Source organism: Gadus morhua, chromosome 4 (genome assembly GCF_902167405.1).
Source record: "Gadus morhua chromosome 4, gadMor3.0, whole genome shotgun sequence".
Taxonomy (NCBI): domain Eukaryota; kingdom Metazoa; phylum Chordata; class Actinopteri; order Gadiformes; family Gadidae; genus Gadus; species Gadus morhua.
In genome coordinates, this window is record NC_044051.1 from 10,771,405 (window position 1) to 10,794,294 (window position 22,890).

The window sequence follows — 22,890 nt, forward strand, 5'->3', positions numbered from 1 at the left end:
CTGTCCTTTATAATTAGAAAAAAACAAACTTAATCTAGCCGTATTCAAACTTCTGATTATAAAAGTAAACCTCTCAGAGATACTGAGTCTCTGGAGGTTTATTTCCAAATAAAAACAAAGGAGGTATCAGCAAGTAAGGCATGGCTGAGCCTTTTAATTACAAATGAATTTGCTTTTCGGTCCAGACAATATAAATTAATGTCTACATTCCAGGTTTATCTGCAACATTAAATAAAGTCACTTAATTAGGCATAGTGCTTACAAAAATGTTGATCTTTTGCTGAAACTACATTTTCCTAAAAGCTTCATAGTAGATGATGTGCTTTAGTTAACGTGTGAAAGGAGAACCAAATCAGTTTTCATCAGACATCTTGCTCCCTATAAGTTAAACAAACGTTGTTGCATGCACACCATCTCATGGGCGGATTTGGTTACCCAGTACCTGCTTATGAAGCGTTGACGTGACACACCTGTCACAAGTAGCAGAGAGCCGGTTTGGTTCTCCTTTTAATGGAGGTTGAGAGGAGGAGTCTACTGGACCAGCATGTGAATGCAAGACCTAATGTTGTCAGCGTCACCACGACTACACTAACCTTGTTTGTTGTATATAATTATGTTATTGTGAAGATGCTCACAAATCTCAACTCCCCTCACAAAGTTTTAGCTCTCCGTAACTCACCAATCTCCTCTCAGCTCCCCTCCAATCAGCTCTCCTTCCCCCCTTGTTTCACCTCTGCTCTCCCTCCCAGCCTCTCTTCATCTCTCCTCCCCTCCCCTCTCCTCCCCTCCCCTCTCCTCCCCTCCCCTCTCCTCTCCTCTCCTCCCCTCTCCTCTCCTCCCCTCACCTCCCCTCCCCTCTCCTCTCCTCCCCTCCCCTCTCCTCCCCTCACCTCTCCTCCCTTCCCATCATCCCACCTCCCCTCACCTCTCCTTCCCCCCCTGATGTCACCTCCCCTCTCCCTCCCCTCCTCGCTTCATCACCTTCCCCCTCCTCTCCTCCCCTCCCCTCCCCCTCCCTCTCCTCCCCTCACCTCTCCTCTCCTCTCCTCCCCTCCCCTCCCTCTCCTCCCCTTGTCACCTCACTGCACTTCATCTCATCTCACCCCGGAGAGGAGAACTGTCCAGTATCCCAGAGAGCCGTGTGGTAAACCTTAATTTACTGCCTGTTGCCGCCCCGCAAACGTCTCCCAGCCGCCAAGGTGAAAGGGGAGAGGTCATAGTGCGCTGCTGAAACGTGCTCCCGGTGGTGTTAGGGGTCCGGTTTCCCAGCTCCCATTTCAGCAACCGATGCCGCAATGGCGTCCTGCAATGAGATTCCTGGGTTGTGTTTGACACCCACTACATCACCCTCGTGTCAAAAAGGGTATGGGCGTTGGGGGTGCCGTGTGTAGGGGTGGGGGCGGGGGGGGCATCAGCCTGCCAGACTACCCACAGCTGGGGGGGGGGGGGGCAATGTTGGGGCCTTAACCTCCCCTCGTCCCCACCACTGCTGCCTGTCAAGGTTGTAGACCCTGCGTCACGGGACAGCCCCGTCTGCTCCAATTAGACCCCCATCTGGTCAAGACCCAGACGGGGGGGAGACGGAGCAGAGACAGCCGGGGGGGGTGGTGCCTCTGCGCGGGTTCTGCCTTCTGTGTGCGAGGTGTTTGGCTTGCTGATAGACAGGTGTCCCGGGGCCTGGCTCCTAGGGGGAGGGGGATGGAACGAGGGAGAGGCGCTGGAGGTGAACGGTGGAGTTTAGTGGGGGAAGGAGAGGAGAGACTTTAATAATGAAAGTCGATCCAGACGGCCGGAGGTGAGAAGGACTTGCTCTGGAAGTCGAGCGGATCCAGACTTTCATATTGGTAGATCCATATTTTAATTTCCTGACGGATGAATCTATGAATGATGTCTCAATGACTTGTTGCAAAGTTATTCAAGGGAAACTTTGAAAAGGAGCCCTGCAAAAACGAGTACAAAGTTGTGCTTCTAATAAGGTCATATGACCTTATTATCGCACCCTCTGTGTTCGGGATGCATCGTAGATTAAAGAGTCTAGTTTCTACTGGTGGATTTACGTCAGACCAGTTATGTTGTTTCGTCTCTCCAGGAGCAAGACATGGAATAAGCTGATAACATTATCAGTTTTTTCTAGTTATGCTTAGTTAGCTTGTTATCACATACATCACAAAGTGTTTACATTGCTGTCGGTTTTTAAACGATGACACCAGATCTTGAGATGATAAAAACATATTCAGCTAATGATTGTAGCTCAAGAAGGAGGAATGTTTCAAACAAATGCACCTCTACGTGAATACTTTAAACATGAAATGTACCGTTGATTCTCAGTATGACCTTAAATGAAGGAACTCCAAGGCCATGCTTAATCAGTGTATAGTTAGTGTTCTATTGTTACTGGGCATTTGGAGCAAGGCCAGCCCAATGTTAAATGACCCATTTAGCCAAACAGCCAGCGGGTTGAGTGATGGCTAGTGTCCAATGGAATTAATTTAATTTAACCATTCTACTTTAATTGAAAAGACATTCAAATCAAACTCTCAATAAAACCCATCCTGGCATCCAAGTTCCATGTTGCCGAGAGCTTGATGGAAAAAAGATTCTTTCCTGAGTTTCTTTCCTGAGTCATTTATGATAGATACATCCTAAATGAAAATTAACAAATAGGGTAGTGATTGGTACTTGATGATAATTTGTGCAGTTTAATATATTGATACATCCTACATGCAAATCAACCAATAGGGTGTTGAATGGTACTCGATGATTTGTCCAGTAGTGCCCCCCCCCCCACAAACAAATATTTTTTTCATCTGTGTGCTGATGATCACCCACGCTCCTTGGGTAACAATCTTGTCTTTTTTATAAACAATTAGATATCTACAAATAGAGCAGAGATGAAGAGAATCTCTGATTGATTTTGACTTGAGCGGTTAGTCCCCAAATGTGAATCACCCACTGTATCTACAGCATCTGTTATAGCACACAATGATTACGGCTGTCAAAAAAAACTGATAAGATCTGTTGCTGCTGAAAACATATTGCATCGCTAGTACTTTGTAGCTTCCTTATTGTGTGTGTGTGTGTGTGTGTGTGTGTGTGTGTGTGTGTGTGTGTGTGTGTGTGTGTGTGTGTGTGTGTGTGTGTGTGTGTGTGTGTCTGTGTCTGTGTCTGTGTTTGTCTGTGTTTGTATGTGTGCACGTGTATGTGTGTCTCTCTTTCTCTCTCTCTCCCTCTTGTGAGTGAGGCCTGAGCGCTACCATGCCGACGAGGTTCAAAACAGGAAGCCATGCTCCCTTTCTCCTTGCAGGTGTCTCTCTGCTCTGACCTCTACCTGCGCCTTGTGCTCCTGTGTATTTCAGCTGCTAGGGCCACACCCGCCTGTCCCCCGTTCCCCTCTGTTTCTTTCTTGATCTCTGGCACGATGTGGTCTCCCTAGCCCAAGGAGCCAAGCTAAAGGCTCACAGCAAGCCCAGGCTTGAGCCCAAACCACCAAGGGGGATGATAAGCTAGCAAACCGTAACACGCCGGCACACCAGCCCCGTTTTTGGAACGTCTGAATGAAATCTCCTAAAGCCACAGGTTTCGTGCTGCTTCAAAGAGCCCAGACAAACGAGGTTCCCTACAGCTTTCCTCGTGTTGCTGTTTGTCCGGGCTGTGGACATATCTGCTCTAAGACCTTAAAGGTGTTTCGTTTTGATTGGTTGTGTCCGACCTCATTACCATGGTTATCTCACCTGACACCTTGTCCGTGTCTGGCAAATCAAACCTGGGAGCCTGCCATGCCTCTTGGCTTTCAAGCATATATAGATGAGTTTGAGATTCAAGATGATTCATTGTACATCCTTTACCAGCACGATGATGGTAGTAGTAGTAGTGTTGAAACCATTATCCATACATTATCCATGTGCTACTTTAAAGTGCCATTGAACCCAATATTCTATTTTTTGTTTTGAACGTCTCCTTTGATTTTTCTTTTTTGAACTCTAACTAAAATAGGGAAAAAACTGTGAAAATCCACAAGTGCGTCCCACTCTGCACCGACTCCCTTCTTTCTGTTACCCCTCGACGTGACAACATGGTGCTTCGACGCCAACTGTGTTTCCCTCCACCGAGGTGTGTGTGGATGCGTGGAGCTCCGCTTGGGGAGGGGTTAATGCTGGCTGAGTCCGACACTTACAGTATAACGCAATGGTGTGTGGTGCGTTTCGTCTTACGACATCACTCATTATAACAATCTTACCCAACGACGCATGAAATAAGGATTGCAAAGTTGCCATCAGACATAACCATGAGTGTAGCTCGTCCACCCTGTCTAGAACCCTCTCACCTTGTGAGACAGCTAGATTCGCAAGATTTAGATCAAGTACTGCTTAACAACCTGTTTTCTTTAGCACATTATGATGGAAAGCAAATACATTATCACCTTTGAATTTATTGCATCCCTGTTCAGATTTGAGTGAACAGGGACATTAATTTACTTTGTGATTTATTCCAGTACAATACTTCAAATAAGGACTAAAATTCAAATATTTGATTCTCCCTCCCTCCCTCCCTCTCTCTCTGTCTCTCTGTTTGTCGTGTCTCTCTATCTGTCGTGTCTCTCTATCTGTCGGTGTCTCTCTATCTGTCTTTGTCTGTCTGTCTGTCTGTCTGTCTGTCTGTCTGTCTGTCTGTCTGTCTGTCTGTCTGTCTGTCTGTCTGTCTGTCTGTCTGTGTCTCTCTCCCTCTCTCTCTCTCTCTCCCTCCAGACACCCACGGCATGGACCTGTTTGCGGTGGCCGTCCACGAGTTTGGCCACGCCATCGGGCTGGTCCACACCTCGGCCCTGGAGTCCATCATGAGGCCGTACTACCAGGGGCCCGTGGGAGACCCCCTGAAGTACGACCTGCCCTACGAAGACAAGGTCCGCGTCTGGCAGCTCTACGGTACGCAAAGTATCCCCACACTGCCTGAGAAGGAGGTGACATCTGTACTTTCTTGAAGTGACTCTCGAATACAGAAACACGAAAGTGGACTGCACATACTTTCAGCTCGTAGCGTACTTGCGTTTGATCGGGTTTTTCCTTTGCTTGACATTTTTTAGACCAGTGTTTCTCAAACCTTTTCTACTAGTGTACTAAGAAACATTTCAGCTGAGTACCCCCTTTACTGGCACAAAACATTTTTTCGAGCAAAAATATTTATAGAACATAAATAATAAATGTGTGTTCTATTTGGAAGTGCAAACATGAACATTAAAAGGGTGCAAATATTCTTAATTAAGCTTTCAGAATTGAAACTTGCTCTGGGGGGAAAAAAGGATGTATATATATTTTGTTTCTGGGTACCACCTGCAGTACTCCAAAGTACCCCCATTTGACAACCAATGATTTTGACAATAGTCAAAAGGCAGAATCATGTATTTTACAATGATAAGGGTAACAAAGTAAACTGATCAAAGAGTTAACAAATTGCCCACCAAGTCAAATAAACTAATAAATCATAAAGGCCTAAAGAAATATAGGAGAGCGCGGCATCTTTAGAGATTTACCTTGTCAAATCACCGAGCGTGATTTAAGAGCGGATTGGACAGTATTGACACATCCATCATAACCACAACAGGGATTTGTTTGCGCTATGTAATACAAATAAGTGGAACTATTTCAATGTTTGCCAAGGAACCCAGCGTTATCATTCATCAGTCTCTCTCCAGTGGAAATACTTGAAGTGAATATATGAAGTTTGTATTTTTGTTTTTGGATGAGCACATGCATCGCCAGCTTTCAACAACTATAAGTAAGCACGGTGCCTTTGTCATACAATAGCCACAGACGGCTATACGTTAATAGCGAGCGGTCGAGTTTCACAACGCTACCTTGCGATCCTTTGTTGCCCTTCTTTGGCCAATCTTCGGTCTGAAAAACCAAACAACAGCTGTTTACTGCTCAAAGTCTCAAGCAGTTGTTTTAAAATACCCAATTATAGTACGGCATCATTTTGGCAGCCACTGAATCATTTTATGTGTAAAAATCGTTATATTCCCTCGCTTCAGAATTAAGAGTGTGCTTGACTTGGTATCGGAAACCGCTGGAGTCGGCAGACTCCGCTAATATGGCTTCTTATAATGACGACAAAGTGAAGAAGGTTTCTAAAAGGATTACAATTATTTTGTATCTCATTGACTTTAAAATACTGCCCTACTTGAGACTTTCAATTGAACATAATAATGTTATTTTTGTATAATTTTACTGGTTGGCCTTGGAACAGGCAAATATTTTCATGAGTGCCTGTAGCTACTCTCAGACTTTTTAATGTGGTTGGTTCAATTATTATTACGTTTCTCTCTCCCCTATAGTGCCTCCTCTATATTATGTTTGATCCAGACTTGTAGGCTATCTATCAGTTGAAAACCACAATCAAAATGATTTGATTATATAATTGTGCAGTCTGCCGGCTTTTGAGTCTAACGGCCACCTGTCTTTGTGTTAGTGTTCTTCTCCTAATGCTCCTCTGACCCCCCGTTGGGTTTCTCTTAAGCTCTTTATTTTACAACACCCTGACAGCATAATGTTGATCCACACACAAACATACACACCAACAACACAGCTGAGAAGAGAACATTGTCTTCCTGCTCACAAGAACTTACATACACCAAAAACACACACACACACACACACAAAGAATCGGAACAACACACACACACACACCCACAAACACAATCACACACACAAACAGAGAAACACACACAATATAGAAGAACATGGACCGGAAGTCTCTCCTCTCTGAGTAGGAAGTAGGGATGAATGAGGATTGATTTAATGAGCACAGCTGTAGAAATATGGTTGGAAAGCTTTAAGGTTTCATTGTTCCTTCCTTGTGGCGTTGGGGCTGCTTAATGCAGAACACCTCAGAGTGAGAGAGAGACCTTCAGAGATGAGGAGGCTAATGAGAGAAAGAGACGGAGAGAGAGACAGAGAGAGAGAGAGAGAGAGAGAGAGAGAGAGAGAGAGAGAGAGAGAGAGAGAGAGAGAGAGAGAGAGAGAGAGAGAGAGAGAGAAAAGATGACTATACAGAGCTTTATAGAGCTAAATTTGAGGTTGTAGGGCAGGAAGGTGGAGGTTCTTGTACATTGAATTATATGAATTGAATGGAGTTGAATCATTAAGAATTCTCCCCTAAAGCAAGTGGCCCATTGAACGCATAGCATGTGACGCCGCGCTGTTTGGCAGCACAGGCTGGAGCTCCCCCGGTGGACATCCATAGACACTACATGATCCTCACACTTATACACACAACAGCAGGCCGGTGATAAACAAAGTGCTAAATACATTTAGCATGAATAACGTACATCAGTGCGTGGTGCAGACTATAGCTATAAACCCACACACCGTGCTCATTTTGGTTATTATTTTGTTGCGTCACCCAAAAAAATATAATCCCTTTGTTAACGATGGGCAAGACTCATGATGCCCGGATGTAGGGGGGCTGTGTCTTTCGGCTCGCTTTGTATAGGGCTCGTTTATCGCAGCGATGAGGGAGGAGAGGGGGATGACAACACTGGCGGGTGATTGTGATTGGCTGTTGGGGTGATGACAGGAGCCCGCTGGCATGTGATTGACGAGCCCCTCTCCTGGTGTCTCTCAGGGGTCCGGGACTCTGTTTCCCACACCCAGGGACCAGGAAACCCCCCCGACACGGAGGAACCCCCCGTCCTGCTGGACCTCCCTGACAACAGGTCCACTGTCCTGTGAGTACTAGACACACACGCATGCACGCACGCACACTCGCGCACACACAAACACACACATACACACACACACACACACACACACACACACACACACACACACACACACACACACACACACACACACATACACATACAAACGCACACTCACAAACATACACACACGCTGTACCAATCGGTAAGACATAAAAACACACACAGAACTGTGAGAACTAGCACGCACACACACACACACGAACATGCGCACACACACACACACATACACGCACACACACACACACACACACACACACACACACACACACAGTGCACTGAGTAAAAACATATCAGATGTGGGGTTAGTAATCATCAGTCAGTAAGACAGATGGAGTGTCGTGACAATAACACCTGAGGTAGTATTTCAGCCTGTCAGCCTCATGTCCAGATGTCTCCTTCCAGATGAGCTGCACATGGTGTTGAGCAATGTAGCGAGCTCTTTCTTTTATACTGGCACAGCTCCCCCACAGCTCTCTCTCACTCTCTCGCTCTGTCTCTCGCCCTCTCTCACTTTCTCTCGTCCTCTCTCTCCCTCGCTCTCTCACTCTCTTCCACTCTCCCTCGCTCTCTCCTGCTCTCTCTCTTGCTATGTCTGTCTGTCTGTCTGTCTGTCTGTCTGTCTGTCTGTCTGTCTGTCTGTCTGTCTGTCTGTCTGTCTGTCTGTCTTTTTTTTGTCTGTCTCTCTCTCTCTCGCTCTCCTGCTCTCTCTTACTTGCTCTCTCTCTCTCTCTCTCTCTCTCTCTCTCTCTCTCTCTCTCTCTCTCTCTCTCTCTCTCTCTCTCTCTCTCTCTCTCTCGCTCGCTCGCTCTCTCTCTGGGGGGGTCAGGGGACTGTGTACCTCGCTTTAACACTGAGCCCCGGGGGTCATGGAGTGTTTGGAGAGGTCGCGCTTGGAGGCATTTCTCCAAATTTGTGTGTGTGTGTGTGTGTGTGAGCGAGGTCAGGCCCGTCATGTGTTTCCCTCTGTAGGTCCCCTTTGTGTTTATTGGACTGTTGCAGCCAGTGTCTGAACCGTCCCACTGTTTTAAAGACACTGGATGGCACTCGGTGTCAGAGAAGACTTCAGACGTGACCCACTGCTCCTCTACTCCCACTGGAGACTGACCCCTCTTATGGGAGTCATGCCAAACATCTCTCAGACGATATTAAATAGAATGTGCTGCTGCATTGATACACAAGTAATTCCTCGCCGGTAAACATGGACACAGACCAACACTATTCTCTGGCTTTCCCCAGAAAACTTTCATGAGACTACTTAAAAGACCAGTGTTTGTGTGTGTGAGTGTTAGTGTGTGCACGTGCATGTGCGTGTGTGTGCTTGTGTACGCGCGTCTGCGTGCGTGTGTGTGCGTGTGTGTGTGTGTGTGTGTGTGTGTGTGTGTGTGTGTGTGTGTGTGTGTGTGTGTGTGTGTGTGTGTGTGTGTGTGCGTGTGTGCATCTGTACTTTTGTGTGCGTGTGTGTGCGTGTGCCTTCGCGCGTGTTTGTGGGAAAAGTTTGACAGAGGCGTTAATGAGGGCAGTGAACAAAGGTCTTTGTTGTTGACTCCCACCCACAGTAGGCGCGTCCCTGTGGTTTATTAATGCTGTTGTTGTCAGTCAGGCCGAGTCTGATTGGAATGGCTTGAGTCAGGAGAGCGAGAGACAAGTGCTCCGAGGCACCTGGCACGGCTCAGAGGATGTCATCGTCCCTCACAGTGGTGGACTCAAACACAGGCGAACAGCGTCAACGTGGATGTAAACAATCCAACAGACTTTTTAAAGGTTAACTCAAGGTGTAGCTTATTTCTGTGATCAATTATATTTATATATATACATGGTATAACTGTATTAATATGAAGTATGGGAGGGCCTTTATTCATGTGACATCATGTTAAATCACGTGCTAAAATGTGCTTGTATGTGTGCTCATGCTATACCATATTATACCATGTGAACTCATGTGATATCATGTGATATGTTAAATCATGCAAGATATGTTTTATAACAGATCGAAATCGTACACATGCAACAGGTCCACAAAATGACTTTGTGGAGATTACCATAAATGAGGATGAACGTTGCGGATATGGGAACTGAGTAATCCCTGAAAAAAGAAAAATCCTACCCATGAGGGATTGTTAGAATCACCAGGTTCTCCTTGTATTCTCCTCAATGTATCCTTGATGTAAGACCAAAGTCCCCTTTCGTCTTTTCCCGTTGAATAACAAAGAAAGGACATGTAGTCGGTAACAAAGGAGTGCCGTCTGTAATCCTCTTAACCGTCTCAAAGTTAAGATTGAGGGCTATATCAAAGAAGAGGGGTTGACCGGTTTGATTTGCTCTGTCTGCTCTCATTCATCGTCCTGATGAATTCTCTCTCTCCTTCCCCACCCTCTCCTCCATCGTCATCCTCTCCCCTCTCTCTCCCCTCTGCCTGGTGTCTCTCTCTCTCTCTCTCTTCCCTGGCTCCAAGGTATGCACGGGACGCCCCGGACAGATGCACCAGCCCCTTTGACGCCGTGGCCCAGATCAGAGGAGAGGCCTTCTTCTTTAAAGGTACACAAACCCACTGGGAGAACAAGAGCGGTACGGGGAAGGACCGGCATTTAAGTCGGTCGGAGGCTAAGTGAGTGGGAGGGAATGCAAGCGAGCTAAGAGGGATATTTGCATTTCTGGAGGGTCGGGTTGTTTTCTTATGACTCGTTTCTTGTGCTGACAAACCACTGTGTATGCTCCTTGAAGAGGAGTGGATGAGATCCTGCACTGTCCGTGATAATCCTATAGAATACAGTACTGTTTTTCGCCTAATCCTGGATAGGGAGAAAAACAGAGGAAGTAAACAGCATAACGCTGGCTGAAATTTGATGTTTTTTTCATATTCCAGAGAGCGGCCCAACCAAACACCCGCAACACATTCAGAGTCAACAGCCTGTATTGATATATCCAGTGTTTCGTTATCCTTTGATGCATGGGATATGAATCATAGAAGCAGTTGGAATTAATCTAGATTAACCGAACAAGATGAATGGATAGCTGCCTCAACTTTCATCATAGCGATCACGTTAATTAGATCCGAGTTCGGCTTTGTTTGTCTCATTATAGAGGAACATCAATGAATAAAAAACATTGATCTTGGCAAGTTGCAGTCCTTTAAGCGTATCCCTCTGGCTAACAAGCATGGTGACCTTAAACAAAAGTCTCTTGAGGTGATTAATGGAATCCATATTTTGGGCATCGACCACATCTCTTCGCAAAGTTCCTCCTGAAACATAAAAAACTATTTCTTGTTTATCTACGTTACCTGATAGAGCTGTAATTCAGGTGTGTGTATGTGTCTGTGCGTGTGTATGTGCATGTGTATGTGTATGTATATGCGTATGCATGTGTCTGTGTGCGTGTGTCTGTGTGTATATGTGTGCATGTGCGTGCCTGCACACTTCACAGGGAGGTACTTCTGGAGGCTGACCCGGGAGAAGCACCTGGTGTCTCTGCGGCCGGCCCAGATCCAGCGCTTCTGGAGGGGTCTGCCTGCCAACCTGGATGGCCTGGACGCCGTGTACGAGAGGCCCGGGGACCACAAGATTGTCTTCTTCAAAGGTGCACAGTGCACACACTGCACCAGCTTAACATGGAGTTCTCTCTCTCTCTCTCTCTCTCTCTCTCTCTCTCTCTCTCTCTCTCTCTCTCTCTCTCTCTCTCTCTCTCTCTCTCTCTCTCTCTCTCTCTCTCTCTCTCTCTCTCTCTCTCTCTCTCTCTTATATATATATGAAACACACACAGGTGAAATCTCTAACACACAAACTGTCTCTTTCCCAGTCTGTGCTATGTGAAGTCACAAACATTCACATTTGATGTCTAAAATAATGTGAAATTTTAGTCTTGATAAAAGGTTGCTTTTTAAACTTTCCAAAAAGATGCCACTCACTTTTGTATTTCTATCAGTTCAGTGTGAGTGTACGTGTGTCATTTTATATATTTGCCCCATACAAATTAATGCAAGCAATGACAAATTGAATGTAGCCTAGTCACAGAGATCACAGCAGAGTCAATCAATTACTCTATTAAAGTAATCTATTGGCTAATTTCACCTCTATACATTCTTTATCGTCTAAGAGAGTAAAGAGAAATGTATGTGTTTATTTAGGTAAGGTTAGGTTAGCCGTTATCAGCTCCACTGCTGGACAGGGTGCTCAAGGCCATCGCATGAGTAGAGGGAGCGTTCCTGGGCACGGTGTCGTCATGACGTTAGCCTCACGGTCGAGTTGAGCGATGTACCTCATTAGCCGGCTATTACTCTCCTTTGCAAGTCAGCGACCACAAGATGAATCGATTGCTCTGTCTAAAAAATACTCAGAGAAGTCCGTCGGGCATTTCTAGGGTAGAGTTTAATCCGGTATGGCAACCATGGCAACCGGATGTCGACAACTAGCTCACACAGGACGGTCTGGTGTCAAGAATAACTAGGTAGCATCGATGCCGAGGCTTGTCTCCTCGTAGGAAACGAACAGAGGGTTAGGTTAACCTCTAGCAATGTCTCAAACGAGAACGAGAGAAAGCAATGAATAGAGATTGGTCAAGGGTGGTTCACAATATATAAAAGCTTGACAACCAGTTCAACCTTCTTTCAACAAGACTCGACTACTGTCACACCCTTTCCTCCTGGACTTACTGTAGAGTTAATTGACCAGAGATATCCAGAGAGCTGCTGCTAGGCTCCTCAATAAAAGCCAAGACGATAGAGCACATATGTGCAGTTCTGGCATCACTTTTTTGAATCAGCTTCAAAGAGCCCCTATTATACCACCAGGTGTGAGCTTGATTAGCCAATACAAGGGGTATCAAAATCTGCTTTTCACTGTGCCTTAGTGACATCACAAGTGGTGGTAAAATAGAGGCCATTTGAAGTACTTCTACTTGTCTACAAAGCTTTGATTGGCTTTGGTCCCGGCCTTCATTGTGAACAGTTTGACCCAATTTGTCCAGTGCTTGAGCCCCAATGTCTGCAAATCCTTCATTCTCCTAAGCTAGCAAAAATATAGTCATAAAAACATTGGTATAGTCATAAAAACATTGTATTATTATTGTATGGTGCAGGTGACAACTTGTTTTATGTAGGCGAGGGCAGAGGAATCGTAATATCGGTTCCCGAGGTCCAAAGCCGTGATCCAGATCTTCTTTACATTCAGAACATTTACCAGATGCTTTTGTCCAAAGCGACCATTAGTACACACATTCACGGATGAGTCAACCATCAAACGCGACGGCCAACACGTCAGGAGCAGTTAGGGTTAGGTGTCTTGCTCGGAGATACCTCGACACTCGGCTAGGAGAAGCCGGGTAGCGACCTAGCAGCCTTCCGGTTACAAGTCAACCCGCTCTAAACTCCTGAGCTTAGCCGACCAGCCGTCCAATTCTCTCAACCCTTAATTTCCTCATCCTCATCCTCATCCTCAAAACGCTTATCCGGGGTCGGGTCGCGGGGGCAGCAGCTCCAGCAGGGGCTCCCCCAGGCTTCACTTCACCGGGCCACATTGACCGGCTCTGACGGGGGGGATCCCGTGGAGTTCCCAGGCCAGTGTTGAGATATAATCTCTCCACCAAGTCCTGGTTGTTCCCCGAGGTCTCCCCCCCACTGGCAGTGCCTGGAACACCTCCCCAGGAAGGCGCCCGATGGGCATCCTTAACAGATGCTCTTAATTCCTAAAATGTCTCAAATAAAAAAACTTGTTGCTGGAGACATTTGACTGACATTTCCCCGTCTCCCTTCCCCCCCCCAAGGTCTGAAGTACTGGGTCTTCAAAGACAACAATGTGGAGGAGGGTTACCCTCGACCAATCAGTGACTTCGGCCTGCCCGTGGAGGGCTTGGACGCCGCCTTCGTCTGGCCGCACAACGACAAGACCTACTTCTTCCAGGGCGCCCACTACTGGCGCTACGACGACCACCTGAGGCGCATGGACCCGGGGTACCCCAAAGACGCCTCGCTCTGGAAGGGGCTGCCCCCCAACCTGGACGACGCCATGCGGTGGTCTGACGGTGGGTGGGCGTTGAATACTGGGTTTGATAGCATGTTAATTACTGTGTTTGATAGCATGTTAAATACTGTGTTTCATAGCATGTTAAATACTGGGTTTGATAGCATGTTAAATACTGTGTTTGATAGCATGTTAAATACAGTGTTTGATAGCATGTTAAATACAGTGTTTGATAGCATGTTAAATACAGTGTTTGATGGCATGTTAAATACTGTGTTTCATAGCATGTTAAATACTGTGTTTGATAGCATGTTAAATACTGTGTTTGATAGCATGTTAAATACTGTGTTTCATAGCATGTTAAATACTGTGTTTGATAGTATGTTAAATACTGTGTTTGATAGCATGTTGAGTGTAGTGGTAAATGTCATTTTAAATGCTGTGTTAAATAGCATGTTCAATATTATGGTAAATATCATGTTAAATACTGTGTTAAATAGCATTTTGAGTTTAAAGCTAAATATTATGTTAAATACTGTGTTAAATAGTATGTTGAGTATAGTGGTAAATATCATGTTAACTACTGTGTTTAAATAGCATGTTGAGTATAGTGATAAATATCATGTTAAATACTGTGCTAAATAGCCTGTTCAATATTATGGTAAATAGCATGGTAAATACTGCATTAAACAGCATGTTCAATGTTATGGTAAATATATATAGATTTTTTGTTTGAGTACTAGAAATGTACTGTACATTTATAATGTACTTAAAACATATGAAAACATACAGAGGGAATTATTTTCTCCCTCTCCTTTGTCTTTTGTTAAACCCAGCTGTGAAAATTGGTTCTATATTTAGCCTTCTATGTCCAATGAAAATAGCCAAAGTATAGAGACACTGAACAAGAATGTGGTAATTTTCCAGTATAATTCTTTCAACACTTTGTTAAATTGTTGGATATCTTTGGGCCAGGTTTGGGCATGGACTTAACCCAACAAGAAGCTCATCATTATTAAACATCACAAAAGTCATACGAACAAATATATTCAACTCAAGCAGTTAAACTACAGTTCAAATAGAGTCCTACTGCATGTTTTTGCTTATCAAAAAGCATTGGTTTTTCAAATAATTACACAACATAGATGAATCAATAATTAATAATCATTTGGTTAAATTGTTGCTGAATCCAGATGACTGGTTTAGTGTTGAGTTATTCAAAATGTATCAAACTTGACGCCAACTGCAACAGCCTACAGCATCAGTGATGTGGCACAGAATATCCATATTCAGTCCAGCATTCACGGTGTTGGGGGCACCGTTCAGCCGGGTCCCAGCCCCCTGATTCTGGGTCTCGAACCCCCACGTCTGCAGCTTATTTCCTTCAGAGAGAAACCCCTGCCTTCTCATGAATAACATGTCTAAAAGAGGAAAATATATTCTCTTTGGGTACTGGCGTGTGCAAAAATGGATGACTCGAGAGCTATGCTTAATCTGTGCTCCTCGCTGGAGCGCCAAGCCCCTCACGTTCTCCAGTTCATGTCTCACCTGCAGTATATCCCCATGATTCATGTGTCGAAGCTCTTAACCTGCTCAGGTGTTCCAGCTTCTTAGGTTCTGAACCTCTTAGAGGTGCTGCTGTGGTGTGTGTGCGCGCGTGCGTGCGTGCGTGCGTGTATGTGTGTGTGAAAGAGAACAGGCCAGACTCTAAAGAAACAGCATGTTTCCCCAACTGTCACAAACCTGCATATGCATGAGCCCAAAGCAACAGAATAGCTTGTTTTGCATGTGTGCGCACGCACACACACACACACACACACACACACACACACACACACACACACACACACACACACACACCTTAAGGCCTAGAAAAGTGGAGCCACTTCAAAGCCTCTGTTCTCTGTGGTGCAGGGCGACCAGGCTGAGTGGTAGAGATAGGAAGACAGAGGGAGAGAGAGAGGAAGACGGAGAAAGAAAGTTTGGGAAAAGGGAAGATGTAGTCACACCTCGGGATTGAGCGAGATACTAGGAGAGATTGTAAGGATGGGATTTAGTGGACCCCAGGGGGTCCCTTGCAGGTGTATCTCCCATCTCTGACCAGCGTATAACCTCTTTCCCTGCTTCACATATGACTCCAGAGACAATGTAATCCGTCTTAATTTAGTCACATCACTATCACTTTAAATGTCGTGAAAATGTCATGGTACTCTATCGTGTGTTCCGTGACCACTGTCATTTTACCTGTTATGAAGCTATAATCAAACTGTTACATTTCTGTGCCGTTGTTTTGGAGAGGAGATACAATATATATGGACTGCATTGAACCCCCTGCATGTCGATTATAGCAGGATTCAAAGTATATGCAGATGTGGGATATTTAGTCGCCTGTCTGAACAGCGTATCCAATATCTAGGCTAGGGTGAGTGCATGTGTGGGCGGAAGAGGGAGAGAGAGAGTGTGTGTGTGTGTCTGCATCTTTTAATATATACGAAAACTATGTCAGTGACACATTTGAAGACACCTACCCATCCATACAGATGCGATGAAGTGGAGAGCCACAGAAACCTGCAGAGTGGAGTTTCTCTTGAGGGAAAGAAGAGTCAAAACCAGAATGATTGTCATTCTCACCTCAAACTTTTTGTGAGACATTGCCTGAATGAGGACACGTTTTCGAGTGCTGTTTTTAACGCAGATGTTGTTGTTTTTTCTCCCTGTTTTTCAGAACTTGCATGTATATTTTGGTCTTTTGAGAGAAAAGTGAACGTGCTCCTTACTAGTCCCTGCGCATAAAATCAAGAGAATCGATTTAGTGGTCTGTGCTCGTTGTTATCCCTCTTCTAACAACGACCCCTGACCCTCGCTCTGCTCCCTTCTCTCATCCCGTCCAGGCTCCTCCTACTTCTTCAAAGGAAAGGAGTACTGGCGCGTGCTGGCCAGCGACATGGAGGTGGAGGCGGGGTTCCCGCGGCTCATCGCCAAGGACTGGCTGCACTGCACCGAGATGCAGTCGGACTCTCCCAACGTCGAGGGCAAGTTCCCCGAGGACGGCGGCAGGCACCTCCCCGACCACGCCGAGAACGGCTACGAGGTGTGCTCCTGCACCTCCGACACTGCCTCCCCGCCGGGGGTCAGTGCCTCCCCTTCAACCCCCCTCTGGCTCCTCCCACCGCTCTGGACGTTCCTATTGGCCCTCGGCTCCGCGCCTCTATGATGACAGAGCCGGAGGGCCCAGAGTCGTTGAACTCACAAACCAGGAAGTCAGAGGGCCGAGTCGGCCGAGAGCACGGTCAGGAGGAGGGCCTCATTGGTTAGGAGCGAGGACAGGACCAGCTTCTCATTGGTTGGGCGCGAGGGGGACAATCTGTTTGAACCGCCAGAGAAAGTGTGTACTCCTACATTGTATAGTTATGTTGCTGATTTTCTGCTATTTATTTACTATTCTGTTTGATGGACTCAAAAAGCATTTCATTATCCAAGCATTTGTTTTTTTGTTTTTTACTAAACGGAAAGCGCTACGGCATTCAACTGCCCCTCTGCCATCTGTGTGCGTCTTGAAAGGATTAGAAATCTGTTGGACAGAATCAATGCCTAGAGCCGCTGGTATGAGGAAGATATAGCCTGAAGTATATTTCCTGATGGTAAACATCCAGCGTTCTAGAAACCTACTGCAGCGATGGCTCAGCCCCACTGAAATCCAAGTTGGAAGGTGAACTACGGAGATGAATGGCCGATTGGATGTTTCAGAGCGAGTAAACTGAACTGCATGAAACCTAAGTGGTATTGTTGGTGGGTACACAATCGTAAGGGCTAGTTAGTGATGGATAACTAAGAGTAAATGTTATCATTATATCAGATTATATTGACATTGACCAGCAGACACCTCGGGCATGACCTGTTGTCCAATCACAGTTATGAATAAATAAAGTGCTTTCTGTTTTTGCTTCAATTTTGGTTTTGATTCAATTGTGTTTAGATTGAGTCTAATGGTTCTCATGTATGTTTGACTCTGACCATTGCTATAGATCCGAACGCATTAGAACCATGAGACTCAATCAAACAGAATTTAATCTAAACAAAGATCGAGCAGAAATTGCTGATTGCAGCCTTAAACCTGCATTATGTTAGTCAACCCATTGGCAAACTCTAGTTGCTTGAGTTGTCCCCATCATTTCAAGATAAACTGTCGTCTGAGATTTTTCCATGGTGGGATTGCGGGAGTGGGTTGGCATTCTGGCAAGTCAGACATTCCTTGTTGTTTTCCTCTTGCTTTACCTATCAAATGGTTTGACATGGATGGACTCGCTCATTGCCTTTGTCTCTAGACTGCACTATCGAAAAAGGTAAAGGAAACTCTTAAGAGTAACTTTGAACTCGTAATTCAGGCAGCATTAGATAACTGTGGATTTTGTTGTGTTATTTTTATATTCACGATTGGTGTATGGAACCTCTGGATGGCTGTTTATCTCAGACACTCTCTGCCCTCCCGCCAAGATGCTAATGGTGGCTAACGAATGACCAAGAGGAAGACAAGATGGCCGCCGGGCGTCTTATTAACCTCGACCCATGTCAGCTGGATGGACCTCAAGGACTTTCTTCTTACTCTGCAGATATATTTACATACGATTCAGAGAGATAAAGATAACGATATATTTGACATGAAAAGTCACATTAGAAAATGTCAACTGAAATAATGTACATTTAAAGTGTGTTTTCTAATGTGATACTATTTTTGTAGAAAAAATAAAGATGGGACCAACTTTGATGGCCAAATTATGTTAAAGGTGCATCTGTCTTTGCGCAGCCTACTAAAACATACAGATCAATCACAAAAATAATAACATAAGGTGTGCTTGTATCTCTTACAATTTTGAGTAATACTTAGTACCAAGTAAAGCAAGTTAAGTTTTCATTTGTATGTCTTCATTTCATACTTTTGCTGTAGCCTTTTTAAATGTAAAAACAACACTACCTACAAATTGCTTTGCCTACGTTTACAGACCATTTTTTTATCAATTAATTTGGTGAAGTCACAAAAACCTTTTGGAATGAACACACCTTTGGCATGTCATTTCACTGTCAAGGCTGCTTCGGTCGGCTTCAATAGCACGGAGGCCTGGAGCTATGCGGATGGGTTCCACGTAGGCGGATTATGTGTCTGGTGGGGTATCCTGAATACAGAAGGGATGCTCTGCGATCACTTGTGTCAACAACGCCCATATGTTGGCTCTCTCTTGAGGCCAATCATCCTATGTGTGTCAACATGGATGTATTTGGAATGCATTCTACAGGCAAGTCGAATTCACATGCATACAGAAAAATTCCTTGCTGTCAAAACTCAAACTGTGTGTGTGTGTGTGTGTGTGTGTGTGTGTGTGTGTGTGTGTGTGTGTGTGTGTGTGTGTGTGTGTGTGTGTGTGTGTGTGTGTGTGTGTGTGTGTGTGTGTGTGTGTGTGCAAGTGTTGGACCACATTAAGATTAATTCCTTATCCACCCAGAGGGTGTGGGCGACTCAACAAAAGTTCATTCTGATTTAGAGTAGAATAAAGTTAAAACAAAAAAAAAAAAAAAGTATTAAATTAAAGAAATTGCTTTGTGTTGTGATTTATCCTGCTACTAGCAGGTCATGCTCCAGCAACGTTAATGAAATATTGTGGCCTTGCCTCCAGGGTTAGTAATACTACGCTAGGTAGCTAATGTATTAGCTCAGTTGGATTTAAACACTTTTGCTTACCCTAAGAAGACATTTGATCAAGAATTAAATACATTTTTAAAGATTGGGTACATTATTGTATTTCTGCTGAGATTCACCTTGCATTTTGGTTCAATTCTTAAAAAATCTTCAGAATTGATAGCAAACTGCGATACAAATATATTTTTCAATGATCACCTGCTGATTTGTTATGCGTGTGTGTAAAATAAAAGTAAAGAGAGTAATTTAACGCCTACAATCAGGCATAGGTCTGATCCTTTTGGCTTTCCACGTGTGTGTGTGTGTGTGTGTGTGTGTGTGTGTGTGTGTGTGTGTGTGTGTGTGTGTGTGTGTGTGTGTGTGTGTGTGTGTGTGTGTGTGTGCGCGCGCGCATGCGCGCGTGTGTGTGTGTGTGTGTGTGTGTACATGCATGTTTGTGTGTGCATGCCTGTGCGCGCATGTGTGTGTGTGTACCCGTCTATCTGTGTTGAAAAGACCAAAAGTGAGAGAGTGAGATGAGAGAGAGACTACATGTTCTACATGTGGTGAGTTGGCCCGCTTCCTTGAGAGTGCGTTCAGTAATCAGGTTGACAAGTGGAGTGGCTCCGGGGCCCACTGTTAGCAGCAGCAGCGCGCACCACAATGGGGCCAGGCAGAAACAATGGAGCACAGAGGAAACGCTGCACTTCATAACTGCTGTGGGACACAAAGAGGAATCACCTGCAGGGCTGAGCATGAGGAGCTAGAAGCATTTAAAGACAGCAGGCTATACAGACAGGCTACAGACAGTAGGCTACGGACAGTAAGCTTGCGAGGCTACAGACAGTAGGCTACAGACAGTAAGCTAGCGAGGCTACAGACAGTAGGCTACGGACAGTAAGCTAGCGAGGCGACAGACAGTAGGCTACGGACAGTAAGCTAGCGAGGCTACAGACAGTAGGCTACGGACAGTAAGCTAGCGAGGCTACAGACAGTAGGCTACGGACAGTAAGCTAGCGAGGCTACAGACAGTAGGCTACAGACAGTAAGATAGCGAGGCTACAGACAGTAGGCTACGGACAGTAAGCTAGCGAGGCTACAGACAGTAGGCTACGGACAGTAAGCTAGCGAGGCTACAGACAGTAGGCTGCAGACATTAGGCTAGACAGACTACAGACAGTAGGCTAGACAGGCTATAGACAGTAGATTAGAAAGGCTACAGACAGTAGACTAGACAGGCTGTAGACAGCAGTTTAAGGACATTAGACTATAGACTGTAGGCTAGACAGAAAGCTGTATACATTTGGCTAGACAGTAGGATATACAGTATATAGTATGCTATATACAGGCTATAGGGAGTCTTTTAAATACAGCAACTATATAGACAGGCTACAGACAGTAGGCCATCTAAAGAAAGCTGGAAACAGCTAAAGGACAGTAGGCTAAAGACAGTAGGCTATGGACAATAGGCTAAAGACAGTAGGATATATACAGCAGGATATGTACAGTCTGCTACAGGCTTCAGACAAAAGACTATACAGTAGGATTTATAGATCAGGCTATAGACAGTAGGCCATAGACCAGGGGTCACCAACACAGTGCCCACGGGCACCAGGGCGCCCGCAAGGACCACATGCGGGGCCCGCAGGCCTGTTCTCAAAATAGCAAAACTCATTCTTGAACAACTCTTTCCCAGCTTTTTTTAAGTCATTGTTGATAATTATTGTGAGAAATCATTAACATGATCAGTTTCTTCACATAGATGAGTATCATTAATCAATATTAATAATATATAACTAAAGGCAAACTGAGCAAATTTGTTATTTCAGAAGAGTGAATCAGACTGGGTGCCCTTCGTATGACTCAGTACCCATGAAGTAGCTCTCAGGTTCAAAAAGGTTGGTGACCCCTGCTATAGACAATAAGACAGTAGGTTATATACAGCAGGCTATAAAGTAGGCTAGGGGTTGGCAACCATAGGCACGCGTGCCAACACTGGCATGTGCCAGCATAATCATTGGCACACTTAAAAAATATATTTTTTTTTTTTATGTTTTATTATTATTATTCAAAAATGTCACCGCACAATACGGCAGCATAATTATTCCTACCTATTTTTGCACTTTATTCTGTTTTGGGCATTTCCTCCCAGTGCAAATATGATTAAATGAGTTACTGAAAGCAGTGTTCTGAAATGGGATCAATTGAGAAGAAAATATTGTGGCCTATAGCATCGCCTTCACATGGTTTTGCAAAGCTGTACATGTCTTAAAGATATTGATGTGGATGGTTCCAACATTCTCATATATTCTTGTTTTTTACATTTCTCACAGTGCAAATATGTTGAATGAGTTTCTGAAAGTGGTGTGTATTAAGATGGGACATATGTCATTATAATTTGTAAGCCCATGTAGCAAATATAACAACAACAAAAAACATTTAAAATGTTGATGCATGATTGTGGACTATATGGAAATAATACAATTCCAGGTCTTCTGGAAATGTTTTTGGTCGCTGCGTCATAATTCAGCTTAATATTTAATATATTGTTGCTTAAGGCACACTCATTAACAAGAAAATGCCAAACTGGCACTGCATGTTGAAAAGGTTGCTGACCCCTAAAGTAGGCTATAGACAGTAGGCTATAGATTAGGTTATATACAGCAGGCTATAAACTGGCTGTAGAAAGCAGGCCATATACAAACTTTTTGCTCTGAGCTACTCATTATACGGTCTGTATGTTCAATTCTTTGTCACGTGAATCTCTATGCAGTCCTTGAAAAAATATTCAAACGAATATTGGCTACTACTAGCCTGCATATCTTTAAATCTATTTGATGTACCTAGTGGTGGTTTCTCAGTGGTGTCAGTGCTTTGTATGTAGTCTATGTTTCTCAGTGTCACACACACACACACACACACACACACACACACACACACACAGACTAACACACCAACAATCTTTATAGAATCCTGTTACATGGCTTTGTTCACGGTCTCACTGACTGTATCTACCAGAATTGAGTGGCGAAGTCACGCCCCTTCTGGTAGACAAGGCCGGATTAACCATTAGGGCAACTGGGCACTTGCCCAGGGCCCGTGACATGAAAGGGGCCCTTGATAACGTTTTTTTTTTTTTTTTTTTTTTTTTTTTTTTCAAAGTGCAAACATACATTTTTGAATGAGTTTTAATGTTGAGAAAGTAATTATCTTCTGGTCCCAGTCTTTATATGCCCCAGATTACACATATGTTGTTTGTGGATTAAAATAGATTTTTTTCATGTCAAGAGTTTGACCGTTTATTGTGCAATTGTTCAGTTAAAGGCTGTAGAGAAAACACAATGAGAAAGACTACATGTCTCGTATGTGCCGTCACGCTCCCTGCGACCGGCGTGGACAAGACCGACAATCTCCCCATCGGCGTAACTGAAACTCTCCACATGCCCCAACTTGTAATGGTTTTCACCTCTTTTGATGCTTTTTTCATCCCCTTGGAAAAAACCTAA

General features: G+C 44.7%; 1 protein-coding gene across 1 annotated transcript in view; it reads left to right on the forward strand.

Annotated features, from left to right (window-relative positions):
- LOC115542935 (matrix metalloproteinase-17-like) overlaps positions 1 to 18,491 on the forward strand; it is a 65,229-nt gene extending 46,738 nt beyond the window's left edge. The window contains exons 5-10 of the mRNA XM_030355447.1: positions 4,746 to 4,922; positions 7,621 to 7,723; positions 10,212 to 10,294; positions 11,183 to 11,335; positions 13,517 to 13,774; positions 16,605 to 18,491. Of these exons, the coding sequence (XP_030211307.1) occupies positions 4,746 to 4,922; positions 7,621 to 7,723; positions 10,212 to 10,294; positions 11,183 to 11,335; positions 13,517 to 13,774; positions 16,605 to 16,927 (1,097 nt within the window). The 3' untranslated portion in view covers positions 16,928 to 18,491. The remainder of the gene's footprint in view (positions 1 to 4,745; positions 4,923 to 7,620; positions 7,724 to 10,211; positions 10,295 to 11,182; positions 11,336 to 13,516; positions 13,775 to 16,604) is intronic.
- Positions 18,492 to 22,890: the final 4,399 nt, after the last annotated feature.